The sequence below is a fragment of the Oncorhynchus mykiss genome, unplaced genomic scaffold (genome assembly GCF_013265735.2).
Source record: "Oncorhynchus mykiss isolate Arlee unplaced genomic scaffold, USDA_OmykA_1.1 un_scaffold_121, whole genome shotgun sequence".
NCBI classification, from domain to species: domain Eukaryota; kingdom Metazoa; phylum Chordata; class Actinopteri; order Salmoniformes; family Salmonidae; genus Oncorhynchus; species Oncorhynchus mykiss.
In genome coordinates this window covers 1,295,001-1,317,500 of record NW_023493662.1, presented here as the reverse complement: position 1 = coordinate 1,317,500, position 22,500 = coordinate 1,295,001, and the positions used below count along the sequence as shown (strand labels likewise).

Below are 22,500 nucleotides of genomic sequence, written 5' to 3'. Positions count from 1 at the left end.
TTATTTTTTCAAATTCAAAACATATTTGACACAAAATGAACCTCATCACAAGAACATCAGTTCAAAATCATTTCACACAAAAACATAATAATTAATATTTACTGCAAATCAGACTTCTGCTGTTGCCTTTCAGAGACCAGAAATGCGCGGCTTCACCTTGGCAACCAGGGGTGGACTGGGACAAAAATACGGCCCTGGCATTTTATCCACAAAACAGCCCACATCACCGCGACTCATTTTCCTATGGTGTCACTGGCCCGCTACTAACTTTGTTGGAGGCACCAGCCAATCATTTGGTCAGACAGATCATGAATAATCATCTTATAAACTCATTCATAGTGCTTCATTAATTTAAGAAGTGTAATAATCAGACTACTGAGATATTCAAGAAAAACAATGTTTCATTTAACACGTCCAAGAATTCAAGATGTTTCGTTTCCTAATCCAGTCATTGTCAGACAACGAGACTATAGTTGTTTAATTTTACTGTGACCAGTGTAGCAAAATGTTTTAATAAATTACAACGGCATAGATGGAACTATATGGAACGATTACATTTCGCTATAGTATTTGAGTGGCGCAGTGGTCTAAGGCAACACTACAGACCCGGGTTAGATCCCGGACTGTATCACAGCCGGCTGTAATCGGGAGTTTCAAAACATCTGTGTTTTAATTATACTCCAGTGAAAGTGAAGGTTTGGTCTCCTTCGTGTTTAGTGGCAGCTCAGTTGCCACTAGTTTTGGTGTTACTTCGTGTCAACAGTGAAGCCAAAGGGGACAAACTGCAGTGGCCACTGAGCTCACTACTCTGGCGTCTCCTCCCTGACTCCCAGGGCTCGAGCCATTGTGGCGCTGTGCTCACTGTGGATTTACCATTAGGCAGAAGAGGCCATTTCCTCTGGCCTCATATCATCAAAGGCCCCATGAGCTGAGCATAATTATAAAAATATATATATATATATATGGAGATTTTCAGATTCATACCGTTTGTTACAACATATCTTTCCTTTTCACATGAGATTTTCAGATGTCTCCTGGTCTGACAAACACCACTGTAGCTCGATCACCTTCCATCGTAGATGACAAATATATATATATATATATAAAGTGGTGTTTGTCAGAACAAAGCTGAATTTCAATGATTTCATTTCTCAACACTAAACGTGAACGGCACCCATGCTGGATATGACTTGTAGGGAAGAGAGACTTTGCAAGTTCATCTAAGTTGCTTGCTTCAGTTCCGCGGCTACAGAAATGTCTCCGATTCCAGATACATCTTCGATCTTACTTACACAGTCGTCCAGAAAAGGATAGTTTGCGAAGTTATTGTTCTCTGTTCGTCATTTCCATAATGGTAGCTTTTTTTTTAAAAGCATTCAGGTTTTCCTCCGCTTCGATGATGTCGACTCCACCGCCCTGCATCTTTTGATTGAGATGATTGAGAGCTGCGAAGATATCGGCCATGTACGCTAAAATGAGAATGAACTCAGAATTTTTGAAGCAATCTGCATGACAATGTTGGTGCTCATGTAAAAACAGGGCAAATTCCACACGCACAGCAAAAACACGATTCAGCACCTGTCCCCGGGATAACCACCGAATGTTAGAATGGTACAGAAGTACCTCGAATTCAGAGCCCATTTCTTTACACAGCTCACTGAAGATGCGATGCTGCAGAGCACTAGTTCACACATAGTTCACGCATTCCACTACAATTTTTAATACTTCTGCTTTGGAGGCAAGGTTTTTGTTGCCAACGCATGCCTGTGCAGAATACAATGCGGAACAATGATATGTGGTGCATCGGCTTTCACTAGCGCACCAAAACCAGACTTTCTTCCCAGCATGACTGGAGCGCCGTCCGAACAAACTGCAGAAACCATATCCCACGAAAGAATGTTGTTTTTGAAGAAGTCATCCACAAGTTTCTTCACATCGGCTGCCTTAGTTGTTGTTGTAAGAGGCTTACAAAATAAAAAATCTTCCTTTATCACGTCGTCTTTCACATAGCGCACTAATACAGCAAGCTGGCTTAGATTGGAAACGTCTGTGGTCTCGTCCAGTTGAAGGCTGAATTTTGCCGGGCTTGAAATCAGATCTGCAACTACTTGAGCCTTTGCTCATGTCCTCTATTCTGTCACCGATGGTGTCATTTGAAAGAGGAATTTGGGATAACTTAACTTCAGCCTCTTTTCCCAGCATGATATTCGCCATCTTCAACACAGCTGGTTTTATGAGTGTTTCACCAATGGTGTGTGGTTTGCCCTGCTTTGCTATCAGGTAAGCAACTTCGTACGATGCTGTGAGGATCAGTTTGTTGATGGGTACAAAGCCGAGAACAGGCAGAGTAGCCTTTTCATCGAATCTGGCTCTCTTCACCTTGAATTCAGCGAGTGTTGTGTTCTTGTATTTTCCATCTCCATGCAGCTTAAGGAAGTGTTCTCTTAGTTTTGCCGGTTAAGAACCAATGGGCTAGTAGGTGGTTGTGTTGTACTTACCAGTTCCCAGTGTTTGCGGGATCCGACATGCCAATCAACCTGCCATCTGCCAATCACAGGAATGCCTGGGATGTTCTGATGCCGGGCATCCTGGTGGTTGGCGGAGTGGCGTGGAGGGGGCGGGGCATTGGAAGTTAAGGTTCAGCCTTTGTTCTCTCTCTTACGTCTGGGCTTCACAAGAGATGGTCCTGATTGGCTTGTGGGGTATCTTTCATGTATTTGGCGTGAGCTAAGGCCAAACAGTAGCCTGTGTAAAGTTGGTAATAAACCATAAATTCGTAACTCAATCCTCTGTCTGGACAATTGTTCCTTTATGATCGAGTCAGGTCATTACACTACATTAAATACAGCGTTAACTAGATATCATCGCCACATAACTTATGTCGAATTTAAAAGACACCGTTACCGTTAGTAACGTCTGTTACAATGTAACTTACAGGCAGCCTCACATAAAAACCTATTGGTTAACAAAGCTTTGATTATGACCAAAGTCTATAGTAGTGAAAACTCTCTCTCTCTATTCTAACTTACCACACATTCACATCACTGCCTCGACATGAATGTGTCCTGTCAGAGCCGTTTCCTGTCCGTTAACTGTTAACAGTCTCGAGCCACAGCTTAACCAATGAGCTACAAGGAAGACTGACAGTCACGAGCGGTGCAGCAGCCTCTGCAGCAGCAGCCTCCCCCGGGTCCTAGTGCCCGCCCGGTAAGACGGTTAAGATGCGATGGAACGGTTGACGGAGAGAAAATAAATCACAGAGAAAATATATTGACTGATATATTGAATTGTTTAGGGAAGCTTTAGCTTTGGCTTTAATACATTCTGAAAATACTTGAAAACCAAAAGAGAAAAGAATAGTAGCCCTCCTCATGAACAACAAAACCCTCACAGACCAACTTCTTCTTCTATGATATCATGGAGGCCCTCAAACCAACGTTAAAGGTGCATGGCGCCACCTACTGTTCTGGAGTGTGTTCAATCACGGTTTACACCACTCTAAATCCTCCTACCTAACTCAGTACTTCTGAGAAAATAAAAGAGTCCTACTAACTTCTAATAGTCCCTCCCCCATCCCTCAAATCCCTTCCAAGTGTAATGTTTACTGTTCATTTCTGATTGTTTATTTCACTTTTGTTTATTGTCTATTTCACTTGCTTTGGCAATGTAAACATATATTTCCATGCCAATAAAGCCCTATGAATTTAATTCAATTGAGAGAGAGACAGTTCCATTTTAATGTATAGGGGACATGAGTCGTCATGGTTACTCATGGTAATGTGATGAGGCAGCCCAGTTGGTTACATGAACCAGTCTATTCTCTGAAAGGGGTCCAGACTGCCTGTTCCCAACAGTGGGGTCAGTGGGATTGGATAGGGGCCCCCCTCTCTCTCTCTCTGACTGGAGGAGAGAAGTGAAATGGTGTGTCTCCACTGGTCAACAATACTCACCTTGAAAGACTTCACAGCCTGTTGGAGCTTCTTCATCTCCTTCTCTCTCTCCTGGAATCTCTGCTGGACCTTCTGCTGACTCATCCCCAGCTGACTCTGTGGAGAATCACTCTTCAATGAGCTATCAAGCTTTATCAGTCCAGTAGATCAATAGTATAGTAATGTGACATAGGACCCATAGAGAGGAAGGTCTACAATCCTGAGGAAGTCCCTTTACAATATTATATTATGTTGCTATGTGAATGATTATAGTTTTTATGGTAGGCCTACATGTATCAAGGGGTTGAGACTTAACTTTGGACTCATAAAATGCCATTCAGAATGATAATAGTGTTTTACTTTAGAAAATGGTGATACATTTGGAGAATCTGGGTTAACATATTCAACTCAAGGTTTGTGTTCATATTTGTTCTGTGGATTGATTTAAAAAAATAATTAATTCACTTTAATTCTCAAATATTCAAAGAGATGTAGTACCTACTGTATAAATAATTCTTAGTTCATCAGACAGTCACCAACAAGTTGTTCTGATCTTACCTGTTTCTCAGTCCTCTCTGCTGCAGCTGACACTGTATCATGGCCTTTATGTTCATCCATCACACACAGCAGACAGATACACTGCTGATCGGTACGACAGTAAACCTCCAGTAGTTTGTCATGATGAGAGCAGATCTTCTCCTGTAGTTGTGCCGTGGCTTTGACCAGCTTGTGCTTCTTGAAAGCAGGAGATTCATAGTGAGGTTGGAGGTGAGTCTCACAGTAAGAGGCCAGACACGCCAGACAGGACATGAGGGCTTTCTGCTTTCTGGTCCCAGTGCAGACATCACACGCCACATCTCCAGGTCCAGCATAGCACAGAGCAGGAGGGGGAGCAGCCTGGAGTCCTGTCTTCTTCAGTTTCTCCACCACTTCAGTCAGCACAGTGCTCCTGTTCAGAACAGGTCTTGGGATAAAGGTCTGTCTGCACTGTGGACAGCTGTAGACACCTTTCAGATCATCCTGATCCCAGCTTTCTTTAATACAGCCCATACAGTAACTGTGTCCACAGGCAGTAGTCACCGGATCCTTCAGTAGATCCAGACAGATGGAGCAACAGAACAGTTCCTGATTCTCTGCCATTTTGGTGCTCTCTCCCGTAGGTTAAGCAATGGCAGTGTGAAAGATTACTTTCTGTTTCATGGAACTCTACACCAGAGGACAGGGAGTGGCTTCCTCCTAGACTGGGTTCTCTGTATGTAGAGGGGGAGTGGCTTCCTACTGGACTGTGTTCCCTGTATGTAGAGGGGGAGTGGCTTCCTACTGGACTGTGTTCCCTGTATGTAGAGGGGGGGTGGCTTCCTACTGGACTTTGTTCTCTGTATGTAGCGAGGGAGTGGCTTCCTACTGGACTGTGTTCCCTGTATGTAGAGGGGGAGTGGCTTCCTACTGGACTGGGTTCTCTGTATGTAGAGGGGGTGTGGTTTCTTTGAAAGGAAGTGTGACAGTGTGTTGGGTAGTAGACAGAGGTGGTCAGTATTTATGTTATATGTATTTGAAACATATATTTGAATTACTTCTGAGTATTTTGTCGTTTGAATTACACTGGGCTGAACTGCTCTCCAATGTATTTTGTATTTTTTATTTAAAATCCGAAATAGTTGTATTTTTTACCCCTTTTTCCTAGTTTCCAATTGGTAGTTACAATCTCGTCCCATCGCTGAACCATCCATAAGGACTCGAGAGGCAAAGGTTGAGAGCCTTGTGTCCTCCCGAAACGCAACCCAACAAAGCCGCACTGCTTCTTGACACAACGCCCTCTTAACCCGGAAGCACCAATGTGTCGGAGGAAACACTGTACACCCGGCGACCGTGTCAGCGTGCCCTGTACACCTGGTGACCGTGTTAGCGTGCACTGTACACCCGGCGACCGTGTCAGCGTGCCCTGTACACCTGGCGACCGTGTCAGCGTGCACTGTACACCCGGCGACCGTGTCAGCGTGCACTGTACACCCGGCGACCGTGTCAGCGTGCACTGTACACCCGGCGACCGTGTCAGCGTGCACTGTACACCCGGCGACCGTGTCAGCGTGCACTGTACACCCGGCGACCGTGTCAGCGTGCACTGTACACCCGGCGACCGTGTCAGCGTGCACTGTACACCCGGCTAACGTGTCAGCGTGCACTGTACACCCGGCGACCGTGTCAACGTGCCCTGCGCCCGGCCCGCCACAGGAGTCGCTCTTGTGCATTGGCACAAGGACATCCTTGCCGGCCAAACCCTCCCCAAACCCGGACAACGCTGGGCAAAATGTCGTCCGCCCGGTGGGTCAACCGGGTCAACAGAGTTTGGACTCAAACCAGGATCTCTAGTGGCACAGCAGTAAGATACAGTGCCTTAGGACACCGACCACTAGGAGGCCTGTCATGGAGATTCTAACCAATAGGGAGAGAGACTAGATTATTCAAACAGCAACTTTATTATCAGATTATCAAATCTGGATCAGTTGACCATCACTCAACAGTGCAGAGTCTAAAGTTCAACAAACACTGTTGGGTCTCATCTTTTCTAGAAAAGTACAACCTCTTTGGCTACATGGCAGGTAGCAGCTGTGTGAAGACATGGGTGGAGGCATAGAGTGCAGACAGTGATAACCACCAGTTTCATGACTCTTTTCTGATGATATTTAGGTGCTGCTGCTCCAGCTAGTTTCTGTTCTCTGGCATGTCTCCACCCAGCTGGATCCTTTGCAGATACCAAAAAACAGGACATGTCACTTACAGTGGTCACACCCAAACAGCACTTGGCCGCATTCCTGAGGTACACAAAGGCAGTTTGTTTCAGTAGAAACTTACTAGCTAATAACTATGCATCATTCTCTGAGTAGAAAACAGATTGACAGAGGAGACATACAGGTAGTGGGTTAGTGTGGGTTACTGATCCTAGACAGAGGAGACATACAGGTAGTGGGTTAGTGTGGGTTACTGATCCTAGACAGAGGAGACATACAGGTAGTGGGTTACTGATCCTAGACAGAGGAGACATACAGGTAGTGGGTTAGTGTGGGTTACTGATCCTAGACAGAGGAGACATACAGGTAGTGGGTTACTGATCCTAGACAGTGGAGACATACAGGTAGTGGGTTAGTGTGGGTTACTGATCCTAGACAGAGGAGACATACAGGTAGTGGGTTAGTGTGGGTTACTGATCCTAGACAGAGGAGACATACAGGTAGTGGGTTACTGATCCTAGACAGAGGAGACATACAGGTAGTGGGTTAGTGTGGGTTACTGATCCTAGACAGAGGAGACATACAGGTAGTGGGTTAGTGTGGGTTACTGATCCTAGACAGAGGAGACATACAGGTAGTGGGTTTGTGTGGGTTACTGATCCTAGACAGAGGATACCTACAGGTAGTGGGTTAGTGTGGGTTACTGATCCTAGACAGAGGAGACATACAGGTAGTGGGTTACTGATCCTAGACAGAGGAGACATACAGGTTGTGGGTTAGTGTGGGTTACTGATCCTAGACAAATCAAATCAAATCATCAAATCAAATTTTATTTTTCACATACACATGGTTAGGAGATGTTAATGCGAGTGTAGCGAAATGCTTGTGCTTCTAGTTCCGACAATGCAGTAATAACAAGTAATCTAACTAACAATTCCAAAACTACTGTCTTGTACACAGTGTAAGGGGATAAAGAATATGTACATAAGGATATATGAATGAGTGATGGTACAGAGCGGCATAGGCAAGATACAGTTGATGGTATCGAGTACAGTATGTACAAATGAGATGAGTATGTAATCAAAGTGGCATAGTTTAAAGTGGCTAGTGATACATGTATTACATAAGGATACAGTCGATGATATAGAGTACAGTATATACGTATGCATATGAGATGAATAATGTAGGGTAAGTAACATTATATAAGGTAGCATTGTTTAAAGTGGCTAGTGATATATTTACATCGTTTCCCAGCGTGCACTGTACACCCGGCGACCGTGTCAGCGTGCACTGTACACCCGGCGACCGTGTCAGCGTGCACTGTACACCCGGCGACCGTGTCAGCGTGCACTGTACACCCGGCGACCGTGTCAGCGTGCACTGTACACCCGGCGACCGTGTCAGCGTGCACTGTACACCCGGCTAACGTGTCAGCGTGCACTGTACACCCGGCGACCGTGTCAACGTGCCCTGCGCCCGGCCCGCCACAGGAGTCGCTCTTGTGCATTGGCACAAGGACATCCTTGCCGGCCAAACCCTCCCCAAACCCGGACAACGCTGGGCAAAATGTCGTCCGCCCGGTGGGTCAACCGGGTCAACAGAGTTTGGACTCAAACCAGGATCTCTAGTGGCACAGCAGTAAGATACAGTGCCTTAGGACACCGACCACTAGGAGGCCTGTCATGGAGATTCTAACCAATAGGGAGAGAGACTAGATTATTCAAACAGCAACTTTATTATCAGATTATCAAATCTGGATCAGTTGACCATCACTCAACAGTGCAGAGTCTAAAGTTCAACAAACACTGTTGGGTCTCATCTTTTCTAGAAAAGTACAACCTCTTTGGCTACATGGCAGGTAGCAGCTGTGTGAAGACATGGGTGGAGGCATAGAGTGCAGACAGTGATAACCACCAGTTTCATGACTCTTTTCTGATGATATTTAGGTGCTGCTGCTCCAGCTAGTTTCTGTTCTCTGGCATGTCTCCACCCAGCTGGATCCTTTGCAGATACCAAAAAACAGGACATGTCACTTACAGTGGTCACACCCAAACAGCACTTGGCCGCATTCCTGAGGTACACAAAGGCAGTTTGTTTCAGTAGAAACTTACTAGCTAATAACTATGCATCATTCTCTGAGTAGAAAACAGATTGACAGAGGAGACATACAGGTAGTGGGTTAGTGTGGGTTACTGATCCTAGACAGAGGAGACATACAGGTAGTGGGTTAGTGTGGGTTACTGATCCTAGACAGAGGAGACATACAGGTAGTGGGTTACTGATCCTAGACAGAGGAGACATACAGGTAGTGGGTTAGTGTGGGTTACTGATCCTAGACAGAGGAGACATACAGGTAGTGGGTTACTGATCCTAGACAGAGGAGACATACAGGTAGTGGGTTAGTGTGGGTTACTGATCCTAGACAGAGGAGACATACAGGTAGTGGGTTAGTGTGGGTTACTGATCCTAGACAGAGGAGACATACAGGTAGTGGGTTACTGATCCTAGACAGAGGAGACATACAGGTAGTGGGTTAGTGTGGGTTACTGATCCTAGACAGAGGAGACATACAGGTAGTGGGTTAGTGTGGGTTACTGATCCTAGACAGAGGAGACATACAGGTAGTGGGTTTGTGTGGGTTACTGATCCTAGACAGAGGATACCTACAGGTAGTGGGTTAGTGTGGGTTACTGATCCTAGACAGAGGAGACATACAGGTAGTGGGTTACTGATCCTAGACAGAGGAGACATACAGGTAGTGGGTTAGTGTGGGTTACTGATCCTAGACAAATCAAATCAAATCATCAAATCAAATTTGATTTTTCACATACACATGGTTAGGAGATGTTAATGCGAGTGTAGCGAAATGCTTGTGCTTCTAGTTCCGACAATGCAGTAATAACAAGTAATCTAACTAACAATTCCAAAACTACTGTCTTGTACACAGTGTAAGGGGATAAAGAATATGTACATAAGGATATATGAATGAGTGATGGTACAGAGCGGCATAGGCAAGATACAGTTGATGGTATCGAGTACAGTATGTACAAATGAGATGAGTATGTAATCAAAGTGGCATAGTTTAAAGTGGCTAGTGATACATGTATTACATAAGGATACAGTCGATGATATATAGAGTACAGTATATACGTATGCATATGAGATGAATAATGTAGGGTAAGTAACATTATATAAGGTAGCATTGTTTAAAGTGGCTAGTGATATATTTACATCGTTTCCCATCAATTCCCATTATTAAAGTGGCTGGAGTTGAGTCAGTGTCAGTGTGTTGGCAGCAGCCACTCAATGTTAGTGGTGGCTGTTTAACAGTCTGATGGCCTTGAGATAGAAGCTGTTTTTCAGTCTCTCGGTCCCAGCTTTGATGCACCTGTACTGACCTCGCCTTCTGGATGATAGCGGGGTGAACAGGCAGTGGCTCGGGTGGTTGATGTCCTTGATGATCTTTATGGCCTTCCTGTGACATCGGGTGGTGTAGGTGTCCTGGAGGGCAGGTAGTTTGCCCCCGGTGATGCGTTGTGCAGACCTCACTACCCTCTGGAGAGCCTTACGGTTGAGGGCGGTGCAGTTGCCATACCAGGCGGTGATACAGCCCGCCAGGATGCTCTCGATTGTGCATCTGTAGAAGTTTGTGAGTGCTTTTGGTGACAAGCCGAATTTCTTCATCTACCACCATTAGATTAGAGCCATGAATTAGACTAGGCAGCTACAACAACCAGATTAGAGCCATAAGGGAAGGGAGACTAGACATCTTCAAACCCACTACCACTATCAGATTTGAGCCATAAGGAAGACTAGACGTCTACCACTACCATATTAGAGCCATAAGGGAGTCTAGACATCTACAACTCCACTACCACTATCAGATTAGAGCCATAAGGGCAACTAGACATCTACCACCCCACTACCACTATCAGATTAGAGCCATAAGGGAGACTCGACATCTACCACCCTACTATCAGATTAGAGCCGTATCAGATTAGAGCCAGAAGGGAGATTAGACATCTACCACCCCACTACCACTATCAGATTAGAGCCAACAGGGAGATTAGGCATCTACCACCCCACTACCACTGTCAGATTAGAGCCATAAGGAAGACTAGGCATCTACCACCCCACTCTACTATCAGTTTAGAGCCATAAGGGATAATAGACATCTACCACTATCAGATTAGAACCGTAAGGGAGACTAGGAATCTACCACCCCACTATCAGATTAGAGCCGTAATTTAGACAAGACTTCTACCACTATCAGATTAGAGCCATAAGGGAGACTAGACATCTACCACCCCACTACCACTATCAGATTAGAGCCATAAGGGACCCTAGGCATCTACCACCCCACTACTACTATCAGTTTAGAGCCATAAGGGATACTAGACATCTACCACTATCAGATTAGAGCCATGAGGGAGAATAGACTTCTACCACTATCAGATTAGAGCCGTAAGGGAGACTAGACATCTACCAACCCACTACCACGATTAGATTAGAGCTATAAAGGAGACTAGACATCTACCACATTCAGATTAGAACCATGAGGGAGACGAGGCATCTACCACCCCACTACCACTATCAGATTAGAGCCATGATGGAGAATAAACATCTACCACTATCAGATTAGAGCCATAAGGGAGACTAGACATCTACCAACCCACTACCACGATTAGATTAGAGCTATAAAGGAGACTAGACATCTATCACATTCAGATTAGAACCATGAGGGAGACGAGGCATCTACCACCCCACTACCACTATCAGATTAGAGCCATGAGGGAGAATAAACATCTACCACTATCAGATTAGAGCCGTAAGGGAGACTAGACATCTACCAAGCCACTACCACGATTAGATAAGAGCTATAAAGGAGACGAGACATCTACCACATTCAGATTAGAACCATAAGGGAGACGAGGCATCTACCACCCTGCTACCACTGTCAGTTTAGAGCCAGAAGGGAGACTAGACATCTGCCACCCCACTACCACTATCAGATTATAGCCGTAAAGGAGACTAGGCATCTACCACCCCACTATCAGATTAGAGCCGTAATTTAGACAAGACATCTACAACTATCAGATTAGAGCCATAAGGAAGACTAGACATCTACCACCCACTACCACTATCAGATTAGAGCCGTAAAGGAGACTAGACATCTACCACCCACTACCACTATCAGATTGGAGCCGTAAAGGAGACTAGACATCTACCACCCCACTACCAATATCAGATTAGAGCCATAAGGGAGACTAGACATCTACCACCCCACTACAACTATCAGATTAGAGCCATAAGGAAGACTAGACATCTACCACCCCACTACCAATATTAGATTACAGCCATAAGGGAGACTAGACATCTACCACCCCACTACCACTATCAGATTAGAGCTATAAGGGAGACTAGACATCTACCACCCCACTATCAGATAAGGTCCGTAAGGGAGACTAGACATCTAACACTAACAGAATAGAGCCATAAGGGAGCCTAGACATCTACCACTAACAGATTAGAGCCGTAAGGGAGACTAGACATCTACCACTAACAGATTAGAGTCATAAGGGAGCCTAGACATCTACCAGTAACAGATTAGAGCCCTAAAGGAGACTAGACATCTACCACCCCACTACCACTATCAGATTAGAGCTATAAGGGAGACTAGACATCTACCACTATCAGATTAGAGCTATAAGGGAGACTAGACATCTACCACCCCACTATCAGATTAGAGCCGTAAGGGAGACTAGACATCTACCACTATCAGATTAGAGCCGTAAGGGAGACTAGACATCTACCAGTAACAGATTAGAGCGGTAAGGGAGACTAGACATCTACCACCCCACTACCAATATCAGATTAGAGCCGTAAGGGAGACTAGATACAGTGGGGCAAAAAATAATTTAGTCAGCCACCAATTGTGCAAGTTCTCCCACTTAAAAAGATGACTGAGGCCTGTAATTTTCATCATAGGTACACTTAAACTATGACAGAAAAAATGAGAAAAATAATCCAGAAAATCACATTGTAGGATCTTTAATGAATTTATTTGCAAATTATGGTGTCAAATAAGTATTTGGTCACCTACAAACAAGCAAGATTTCTGGCTCTCACAGACCTGTAACTTCTTCTATAAGAGGCTCCTCTGTCCTCCACTCGTTACCTGTATTAATGGCACCTGTTTGCACTTGTTATCAGTATAAAAGACACCTGTCCACAACCTCAAACAGTTGGTGGCTGACTAAATAATTTTTTGCCCCACTGTATATACTGTATTCTAGTCATGGTTCATCCTATTTAACTACTACTGTCCACTTCATATGTGTATACTGTATTCTAGTCAAGGCCTGTCCTATTTAACTACTACTGTCTACTTCATATGTATATACTGTATTCTAGTCAAGGCCTGTCCTATTTAACTACTACTGTCCACTTCATATGTATATACTGTATTCTAGTCAAGGCCTGTCCTATTTAACTACTACTGTCCACTTCATATGTATATACTGTATTCTAGTCAAGGCCTGTCCTATTTAACTACTACTGTCCACTTCATATATGTATACTGTATTCTAGTCAAGGCCTGTCCTATTTAACTACTACTGTCCACTTCATATGTATATACTGTATTCTAGTCAAGGCCTGTCCTATTTAACTACTACTGTCCACTTCATATGTATATACTGTATTCTAGTCAAGGCCTGTCCTATTTAACTACTACTGTCCACTTCATATGTATATACTGTATTCTAGTCAAGGCCTGTCCTATTTAACTACTACTGTCCACTTCATATGTATATACTGTATTCTAGTCAAGGCCTGTCCTATTTAACTACTACTGTCCACTTCATATGTATATACTGTATTCTAGTCAAGGCCTGTCCTATTTAACTACTACTGTCCACTTCATATGTATATACTGTATTCTAGTCAAGGCCTGTCCTATTTAACTACTACCTTCCACTTCATATGTATATACTGTATTCTAGTCAAGGCCTGTCCTATTTAACTTCTACTGTCCACTTCTTATGTATGTACTGTATTCTAGTCAAGGCCTGTCCTATATAACTACTACTGTCCACTTCATATGTACATACTGTATTCTAGTCAAGTTAGATTCATTATGACATTTGTTCCATGTTAAGGGCTCTAACCTTGGAACAAAACTGTTTGTCTCCCTCTTGCTGTTGCTTGCAGTTCCTCTCTCTCTTCCTCCATTCCTCTAACCCCTCCCTCCTTCTAACCCCACCCCTCTGGCAGAACCAGGAAGTCCCTCCCCTTCCCACAAACTCTCTTCTGTGTAAACGAAACTGATCTGAGTCTCTCTGTCGTCTGCCTGTGTGAGAGTGAACAACCGTCCAAATGGCTCAACAGGGAGATCTGCTGGACCAGGACCAGTTCTGTTGTTCTGTCTGTCTGGATCTACTGAAGGAGCCGGTCACCATCCCCTGTGGACACAGTTACTGTAGGAGCTGTATTGAGGGCTGCTGGGATCAGGATGTTCTGAAAGGGGTCTATAGCTGTCCTCAGTGCAGAGAGACCTTCACTCCAAGGCCTAATCTGAGGAAAAATAACATGTTGGCTGAGGTGGTTGAGAAACTGAGGAAGACAGGACTCCAGGCTGCTCCCCCTCCTGCTCTGTGCTATGCTGGACCTGGAGATGTGGTGTGTGATGTCTGCACTGGGACCAGAAAGCAGAAAGCCCTCATGTCCTGTCTGGTGTGTCTGGCCTCTTACTGTGAGACTCACCTCCAACCTCACTATGAATCTCCTGCTTTGAAGAAGCACAAGCTGGTCAAAGCCACCGCACAACTACAGGAGAAGATCTGCTCTCATCATGACAAACTGCTGGAGGTTTACTGTCGTACCGATCAGCAGTGTATCTGTTATCTGTGTACAATGGATGAACATAAAGGCCATGATACAGTGTCAGCTGCAGCAGAGAGGACTGAGAAACAGGTAAGACCAGAACAACTTGTTGGTGACTGTCTGATAAACAAAGAATTAAAGATACAGTAGGAACTAAATCTGTTTGAATATGAGATCATTCAAATTAAATGGATCCACAAAAATGAACACAAACCTTGAGTATATAGATATGTTAACCTAGATTCTCCAAATGTATCACCATTTTCTAAAGTCAAACACTATTATCATTCAGAATGGCCTTTTATGAGTCCAAAGTTCAGTCTCAACCCCTTGATACATGTAGGTCTACCATAAAAACTATAATCATTCACATAGCAACATAATATAATATTGTAAAGGGACTTCCTCAGGATTGTAGACCTTCCTCTCTATGGGTCCTATGTCACATTACTGTACTATTGATCTACTGGACTAATAAAGCTTGATAGCTCATTGAAGAGTGATTCTCCACAGAGGCAGCTGGGAATGAGTCAGCAGAAGGTCCAGCAGAGATTCCAGGAGAGAGAGAAGGAGCTGAAGGAGATCCAACAGGCTGTGGAATCTCTCAAGGTGTGACGGAGAAGTCCGTCACTGGCCGCGGGCAGCATTTGGTTCTTTAACGCACACACATATTCATCACTCCTCCCTGCGCCATTATACCATAAGTTAACAATGTGGGTCGACACACAAATTAACTTCTGTCTTGGTGCAGGCATTTCACACTTGTCAATGTTCATATTTGAGAGATACAATACGTATTATACTTATCAATGTTGTGGATGAGCGCATTGTTTGTTTGTTCTGTTCCTCTCTCTCCATCTCTGTAGCTTCCGGGTATGCTGGAAAAGGACCCGAGCTAAGGGAATTGGGTTGGCTTTATAGTGCCTGTCCCAAATGGCTCATTAATGCATATGGGCATATTGAAAGATATTGTCAGTAGTGATGTAATGTTGTAAATGTTATGTTGTGATATTGTTTAAAACCGTGTTGCAATGTATATCCTTTAGTATGTTTAGTTCATGGAAAATGTAGGTTTGTATTGTTAATTGATTAATTAATTAGGGTTAATTGTTCTGAGGGGAGGGGCTAGCCCTACAAAAGGAGCCTCTCTCCAGTCTCTAAGGAGGCATTTTTTGGATTGAGCTGTGGATGGGGCAGCATTGTTTTTAAGCTGTCCCATAAGGTAGACGTTGATGGCAGTACTGTTGTTTTTTGTTCCGGAATCACTTGTAAATAAACACCTTTGCACAGAAGAACTTTTGCGGCTCCGCCATCTTTTTATTTTGATAGAGGTTAGGTTATCCAGTTTAGCCTTCTGGCCTACTCTACGTGACATATGGTGGCAGTGGTGGGATGGCGTACCGCAAATCAGTGAATTCCAACAAGAGAGGTAAAGGAATGCGTACAGGATTGCGTTCTCAGCAACATCAGCAACTGTCAGAAAAGGTACCTGAAGTTGAACCGGGGTGGAATACCATGGAATCGTCTGGAGAAGAAGAGGTCAAGTATGAGAAACTAGGAGCCCGACCGCGGGGCCAAAGACAACCAGAACTGGGTGAGCTGCTGACTGAAGGAGCAGTTGGGGGACCAGAACCACACCCAACCATGGTAACCCTTTTTCAGCAACTTTTCACCTGCCTTGAGAAGAGGGACGAAGACCTCAAGCAGGAGTTATGTGGCCTACGCCAATCTATCCTCACAGCTCCCCACCAGGCGGAACTCGTCAGTGAGAGCCCAAGATTGGGTCTTCCAACACCAGGACGACAAAGGCTCGATGCAGCAGGGACTTCAACTCCACAGCAGGCACCCCAAGCAGTAATGAGGCCAGCACCAGGAGACCAGTCCAGCAGTGTTAACGTCCATCTTCCAGCATTCCTGAGGAAGGAGCCAAAGATGCCCTCATACCAGCAGGGGGAGGACATTGAAAACTACCTGCTGAGGTTTGAGCGCATGGCTAAGACGTGGCAGTGGCCTGAGGTAGAGTGGGCCTGCAGGCTTGTCCCATTGCTCACGGGCAAGGCCTTAGAGGCTTACACAGCAATGGATGAGGGGCTGGCCAATGTCTACAAGGGCTTGAAGGAAGCGCTGCTGGTGAAGTTTGACATCTCACCGGAAACCTACCGTCAACGCTTCAGAGCTGCATCAACGCCATCGGGTGAGTCACCGACAGAGACGTACCACCGCCTCAATGGTCGCTACCGACGATGGGTTCGACCGGGGGAGAAGACACAGGACGAAATCGGGGAGGTCATCATCCTCGAGCAACTTCTACAAGTTCTACCACACGACATTCGAACCTGGGTCCGAGAGCACGAGCCCAAGGACGTGCTTATGGCGGCCAAGCTTGCACTGCAGTATCTTCATGCACGTAAAGGGGGCCCACCACAACCTGCAGCACCCGCTCCAAGGAGTCTCAGAGACACAAGGGACATCAGAAACACCAGAGATGGTGGAGGTAACTCTGGGGGTTATGTGTCTGGGAGGGAGGTAAGGGATCATGCAGTTCGCTCTGATGGGAGGGGTCTGACCTGTTTTTACTGCCGGCAGCAGGGGCACAAAGCTTCAATGTGTCCGCTACGTAAATCCAAGCTCTCAGGTTACTGTTATGTACCCAGCGAGGGGGATGGTGTTCAGAATAGACAGACTCTGGAAGGGTCATGCTTGGTACCTGTAAAAGTGAATGGTAAAAGTCTTACTGCAATGATTGACACCAGCAGTTCCCTGTCATTGATCAGAAAAGGTAATGTACCTGTTAATGACATTGATTATGGTCATCAGACACTGATCCAATGTGTCCATGGTGACCAGTCACAGCAGCCCACAGCTGAGCTCACAGTTGAGATTCAGGGTCAGAAATACCTCCTCAAAGTTGGGGTAATGGAGAAGCTACCTTTTGAGATGATTTTGGGGAGGGATGTGCCTGTACTCTCTGATCTGTTGGGAAGTGTGGGGGGTCAGCTATATGGGCAGTCAGTTTGCCAGTCTGATGTTCAGATGGCATGTTCAGTTGTCACTCGTGCCCAGGCCAAAGCTGGTTTACAACCTCTGCCTGACTTGTGTGATAGTCTGTGCGAGGGGGGAACCAAAGGGCCCAGAAAGTCACGCCGCCAGCGGCGTCTTGAGAAGTATGTGGGAACCCCTGTACCTGTAGCTGATGTGTCTGGGTTAGAGGTGCAATGGGATGTTCCACAAAATTTTGCTACACTGCAGAAGTCTGACACAACCTTGAAATGTTTGTTTGACAAGGCCTTAGCTGGGGACAGTCAATCTTCATGTGGGGGTGATTTACACAGTAGACAACCACATACTCTACCTTGGGTCAGAGGCAGATAGCAGGAAGTTGGTGGTGCCATCTACCTGTAGACCACTTGTTCTCAACCTTGCACATACAGTTCCATGGGCAGGCCATCTAGGGCAACATAAGACCTATCTTAGGCTAGGCTCCCGTTTCTTTTGGCCCTCCATGTATACTGATGTACAAAAATACTGCAAATCATGCCCCACGTGCCAGAAAACCAGTGCTGTCCGTAGGTCTGAACGGGCTCCTCTATGTTCACTGCCAGTTATCTCTACCCCATTCAAGAGAATTGCAATGGACATTGTTGGACCCTTGGAGAAGAGTAGTGCAGGTTACAAGTATATATTGGTGATCTGTGACTATGCCACCCGGTTCCCAGAAGCCTTCCCACTCCGTTCCATAACCACTCCAAAAATAATCAGTGCTCTTGTTCAGCTCTTCTCTCGTGTAGGAATCCCAGATGAAATCCTGACGGACCAAGGGACAAACTTCACCTCGCGACTGATGGTTCAACTCCACCAACAGCTGGGCATTAAAGGCTTGAGGACTACTCCCTACCATCCCCAAACGGATGGGCTCGTAGAGAGATTCAATCAAACGCTCAAGAACATGCTGAGGAAGTTTGTGGCTGACACTGGTAAAGACTGGGATAAGTGGTTACCCTTTCTGCTTTTTGCTTACAGGGAGGTGCCTCAGGCATCGACAGGTTTCTCGCCATTCGAACTCCTCTATGGATGGCCAGTGCAAGGACCACTGGACCTGCTGAAGAAGTGCTGGGAAGGTTCCCCAGTAGCTACCTCAGGACAGGGGATTGTCCAGTATGTCCTCCAGATGCGAGACAGGTTGGAACGGTACCGAGAGGAAGCTAGAGCAAACCTTCAGCAAGCCCAGAAGGCCCAGAAGAGAGGCTATGACCAGCACGCTCGCCACAGAGAGTTTGAGCCAGGACAGAAAGTCCTGCTCCTCCTTCCCTCGTCTACCAGCAAGCTCCTTGCGCAATGGCAAGGACCGTACCTAATCGGGAGGAAGATGGGCCCAGTGACCTACGAGGCGCTGCACCCGGACAAGGGTAGGAAGAAGCAAACCTACCATGTGAACCTTCTCAAGGCCTGGGAGGAGAAAGAGGAACTCTCCAAAGGAAAGTCCTTTCTGGTCCGCAGAGTAGAAGAGGATGAGTCGGATGGGGTCACAGAGGCATGGAAAGAACGAGCAGAAGTCATACTGGCTCACCTGGAAGAAGACAAGCAAGATGAGCTGAAGCAGCTGTTTGGCAAGTATCCGGCCCTCTTCAGTCAGAGACCAGGAAGAACCAAAGTCCTGGAACACGTAATTCGTTTGAAGTCTTGCCAGAACCGCCAGCATCCTTACCGTGTGCCTGAGAGGCTGGTGGTAGCCCTCAAGGAAGAGGTCCACACCATGATAGAGATGAATGTTGTCAAGCCATCTTCAAGTGAATGGAGCAGCCCTATTGTCATTGTCCCAAAGAAGGATGGCTCTTTGCGCGTCTGCATGGACTTCCGTAAGGTGAATGCCATCTCCCAGTTTGATGCCTACCCCATACCCCGCATTGACGACTTACTGGAGAGAATAGGTAGAGCTCATTACATCACCACATTGGATCTCTGCAAAGGGTACTGGCAGGTGCCCCTGGATGAACAATCCAAGGCCTACACTGCATTCCGGACGCCAATGGGCCTGTTCCAGTTCATGCCGTTTGGCCTTCATGGGGCCCCTGCGACTTTCCAGAGGCTGATGGACAAGGTCCTCCAGGACTGTGACGATTACTGTGCTGCTTACTTGGACGACGTGGTGATCTACAGCCACTCCTGGGAGGAGCACATGCAGCATCTTAGCAGCGTCCTGGGGAAGATCCATGAAGCAGGCCTCACGCTTAACCTCCTGAAGTGTGAGTGGGTGAAACAGGAGACAAAGTACCTGGGTTACCAGCTGGGTAAGGGTGAAGTTCGGCCTCAGGTGGAGAAAGTGGAGTCCATCAGGAATAGCCCTCAACCCAGAACCAAGACACAGGTGAAGTCCTTCCTAGGTCTGGCAGGGTGGTACCGGAGATTCATTCCACAGTTTTCGACCATCGCTGTCCCTCTGATCAACCTCACTTCGAAGGGGGCCAGCAACCCTGTGAAGTGGACTGAGGAGTGTGAAGAAGCCTTCATGACACAGAAAAAACGACTGTGCTCATTCCCTGTTCTCCAGACCCCTGATTTTAAGAAGAGATTTCTCGTGCAGGTGGACGCTTCGGCTGTAGGAATTGGAGCTGTACTGGCCCAAGGGGAGCCAAGAGAAGAGCTTCCTGTGCTGTACCTGAGTCGGAAGCTGTTGCCCAGGGAAACCAGGTATTCTACAATCGAAAAGGAGTGCCTGGCTATAAAGTGGGCCCTAGATAGCCTCCGTTACTACCTTCTTGGGAGGGAATTTGACCTGCACACGGACCACAGAGCACTGACCTGGATCCAGACCATGAAGGACCGGAATTCTCGTGTGACCAGGTGGTATCTGGAGCTCCAGCCCTTCAGGTTCTGTGTCCGTCACAAGGCAGGAAAAGAGAACGTTACTGCGGACTACCTATCAAGGCTCCCGAACATGGTCGCTTCAGGAGAGGAGGAAGGTAATGTGACGTAGAAGTCCGTCACTGGCCGCGGACAGCATTTGGTTCTTTAACGCACACACATATTCATCACTCCTCCCTGCGACATTATACCATAAGTTAACAATGTGGGTCGACACACAAATTAACTTCTGTCTTGGTGCAGGCATTTCACACTTGTCAATGTTCATAATTGAGAGATACAATAAGTATTATACTTATCAATGTTGTGGATGAGCGCATTGTTTGTTTGTTCTGTTCCTCTCTCTCCATCTCTGTAGCTTCCGGGTATGCTGGAAAAGGACCTGAGCTAAGGGAATTGGGTTGGCTTTATAGTGCCTGTCCCAAATGGCTCATTAATGCATATGGGCATAATGAAAGATATTGTCAGTAGTGATGTAATGTTGTAAATGTTATTTTGTGATATTGTTTAAAACCGTGTTGCAATGTATATCCTTTAGTATGTTTAGTTCATGGAAAATGTAGGTTTGTATTGTTAATTGATTAATTAATTAGGGTTAATTGTTCTGAGGGGAGGGGCTAGCCCTGCAAAAGGAGCCTCTCTCCAGTCTCTGAGGAGGCATTTGTTTTGGATTGAGCTGTGGATGGGGCAGCATTGTTTTTAAGCTGTCTCATAAGGTAGACGTTGATGGCAGTACTGTTGTTTTCTGTTCCGGAATCACTTGTAAATAAACACCTTTGCACAGAAGAACTTTTGCGGCTCCGCCATCTTTTTATTTTGATAGAGGTTAGGTTATCCAGTTTAGCCTTCTGGCCTACTCTACGTGACATATGGTGAGTATTGTTGACCAGAGGAGACACACCATTTCACTTCTCTCCTCCAGTCAGAGAGAGAGAGAGAGAGGGGCCCCTATCCAAACCCACAACCCCACTGTTGGGAACAGGCAGTCTGGAGGCTGCCTGTAGTGTAATGACCTGACTAGATCATAAAGGAACAATTGTCCAGACAGAGGATTGAGTTGACGGTTTATTAGCAAATTTACACAGGCTACTGTTTGGCCTTAGGTCACGCCAAATAAATGAAAGATACCCCACAAGCCAATCGGGACCTTCTCTTGTGAAGCCCAGACGTAAGAGAGAGAACAAAGGCTGAACCTTAACTTCCAATGCCCTGCCCCCTCCACGCCACTCCGCCAACCACCAGGATGCCCGGCATCAGAACATCCCAGGCATTCCTGTGATTGGCAGATATCAGGTTGATTGGCATGTCGGACCCCGCGAACACTGGGAACTGGTACAACACAACCACCTACTAGCCGAACACATAACACACAGCTGTCTGTGCGGGTCGCTACAGTAGTTTTACTATCTGTGCCAGGCTATAAATGACACAGATAATATCTAGTTAACGTTGTATTTAATGTAGTTTTACTATCTGTGCCAGGCTATAAATGACACAGATAATATCTTGTTAATGTTGTATTTAATGTAGTTTTACTATCTGTGCCAGGCTATAAATGACACAGATAATATCTAGTTAACGTTGTATTTAATGTAGTTTTACTATCTGTGCCAGGCTATAAATGACACAGATAATATCTAGTTAACGTTGTATTTAATGTAGTTTTACTATCTGTGCCAGGCTATAAATGACACAGATATCTAGTACACGTTGTATTTAATTGATCACAGCTTTCTGCTTTCCATGTCGAGTTTTTGGTAAAAAATATTACATTTGATTATTTTGTCAGTAATGGCTGAGAATTGGAGTATTTGTGGATCCATTTCATATTGTATATAATACAATGATCTCATATTCAAACAGATTTAGTTCCTACTGTATCTTTAATACCTTGTTTATCAGACAGTCACCAACAAGTTGTTCTGGTCTTACCTGTTTCTCAGTCGTCTCTGCTGCAGCTGACACTGTATCATGGCCAGGTGTTCTGTACCTGTCTGTCCAGGAAGGAGGAGAGTAGAGCAGGACCAAGAGGTGTTCTGTACCTGTCTGTCCATGAGGGAGGAGAGTAGAGCAGGACCAAGAGGTGTTCTGTACCC

At 45.7% G+C, this 22,500-nt stretch overlaps 2 protein-coding genes across 3 annotated transcripts in view; one reads left to right on the top strand and one right to left on the bottom strand.

The window, feature by feature from the left end:
- The window catches only part of LOC118947089 (tripartite motif-containing protein 16-like), a 33,809-nt gene that overhangs the window by 3,194 nt on the left and 8,115 nt on the right, over positions 1 to 22,500 (bottom strand). The window contains exon 2 of the mRNA XM_036972223.1: positions 3,951 to 4,046. Within this exon, the coding sequence (XP_036828118.1) occupies positions 3,951 to 4,046 (96 nt within the window). The remainder of the gene's footprint in view (positions 1 to 3,950; positions 4,047 to 22,500) is intronic.
- Positions 13,961 to 22,500, top strand: part of LOC118936624 (E3 ubiquitin/ISG15 ligase TRIM25-like) — a 109,910-nt gene continuing 101,370 nt past the window's right edge. The window contains exons 1-2 of one of the 2 annotated variants that reach the window (XM_036972211.1): positions 13,961 to 14,632; positions 15,056 to 15,820. In XM_036972211.1, coding sequence (XP_036828106.1) covers positions 14,036 to 14,632; positions 15,056 to 15,157 — 699 coding nt within the window. In that variant the 5' untranslated portion in view covers positions 13,961 to 14,035 and the 3' untranslated portion in view covers positions 15,158 to 15,820. Of the gene's footprint in view, positions 14,633 to 15,055; positions 15,821 to 22,500 lie in introns of those variants that run through there. The other variant, XM_036972212.1, reaches the window with a different exon arrangement.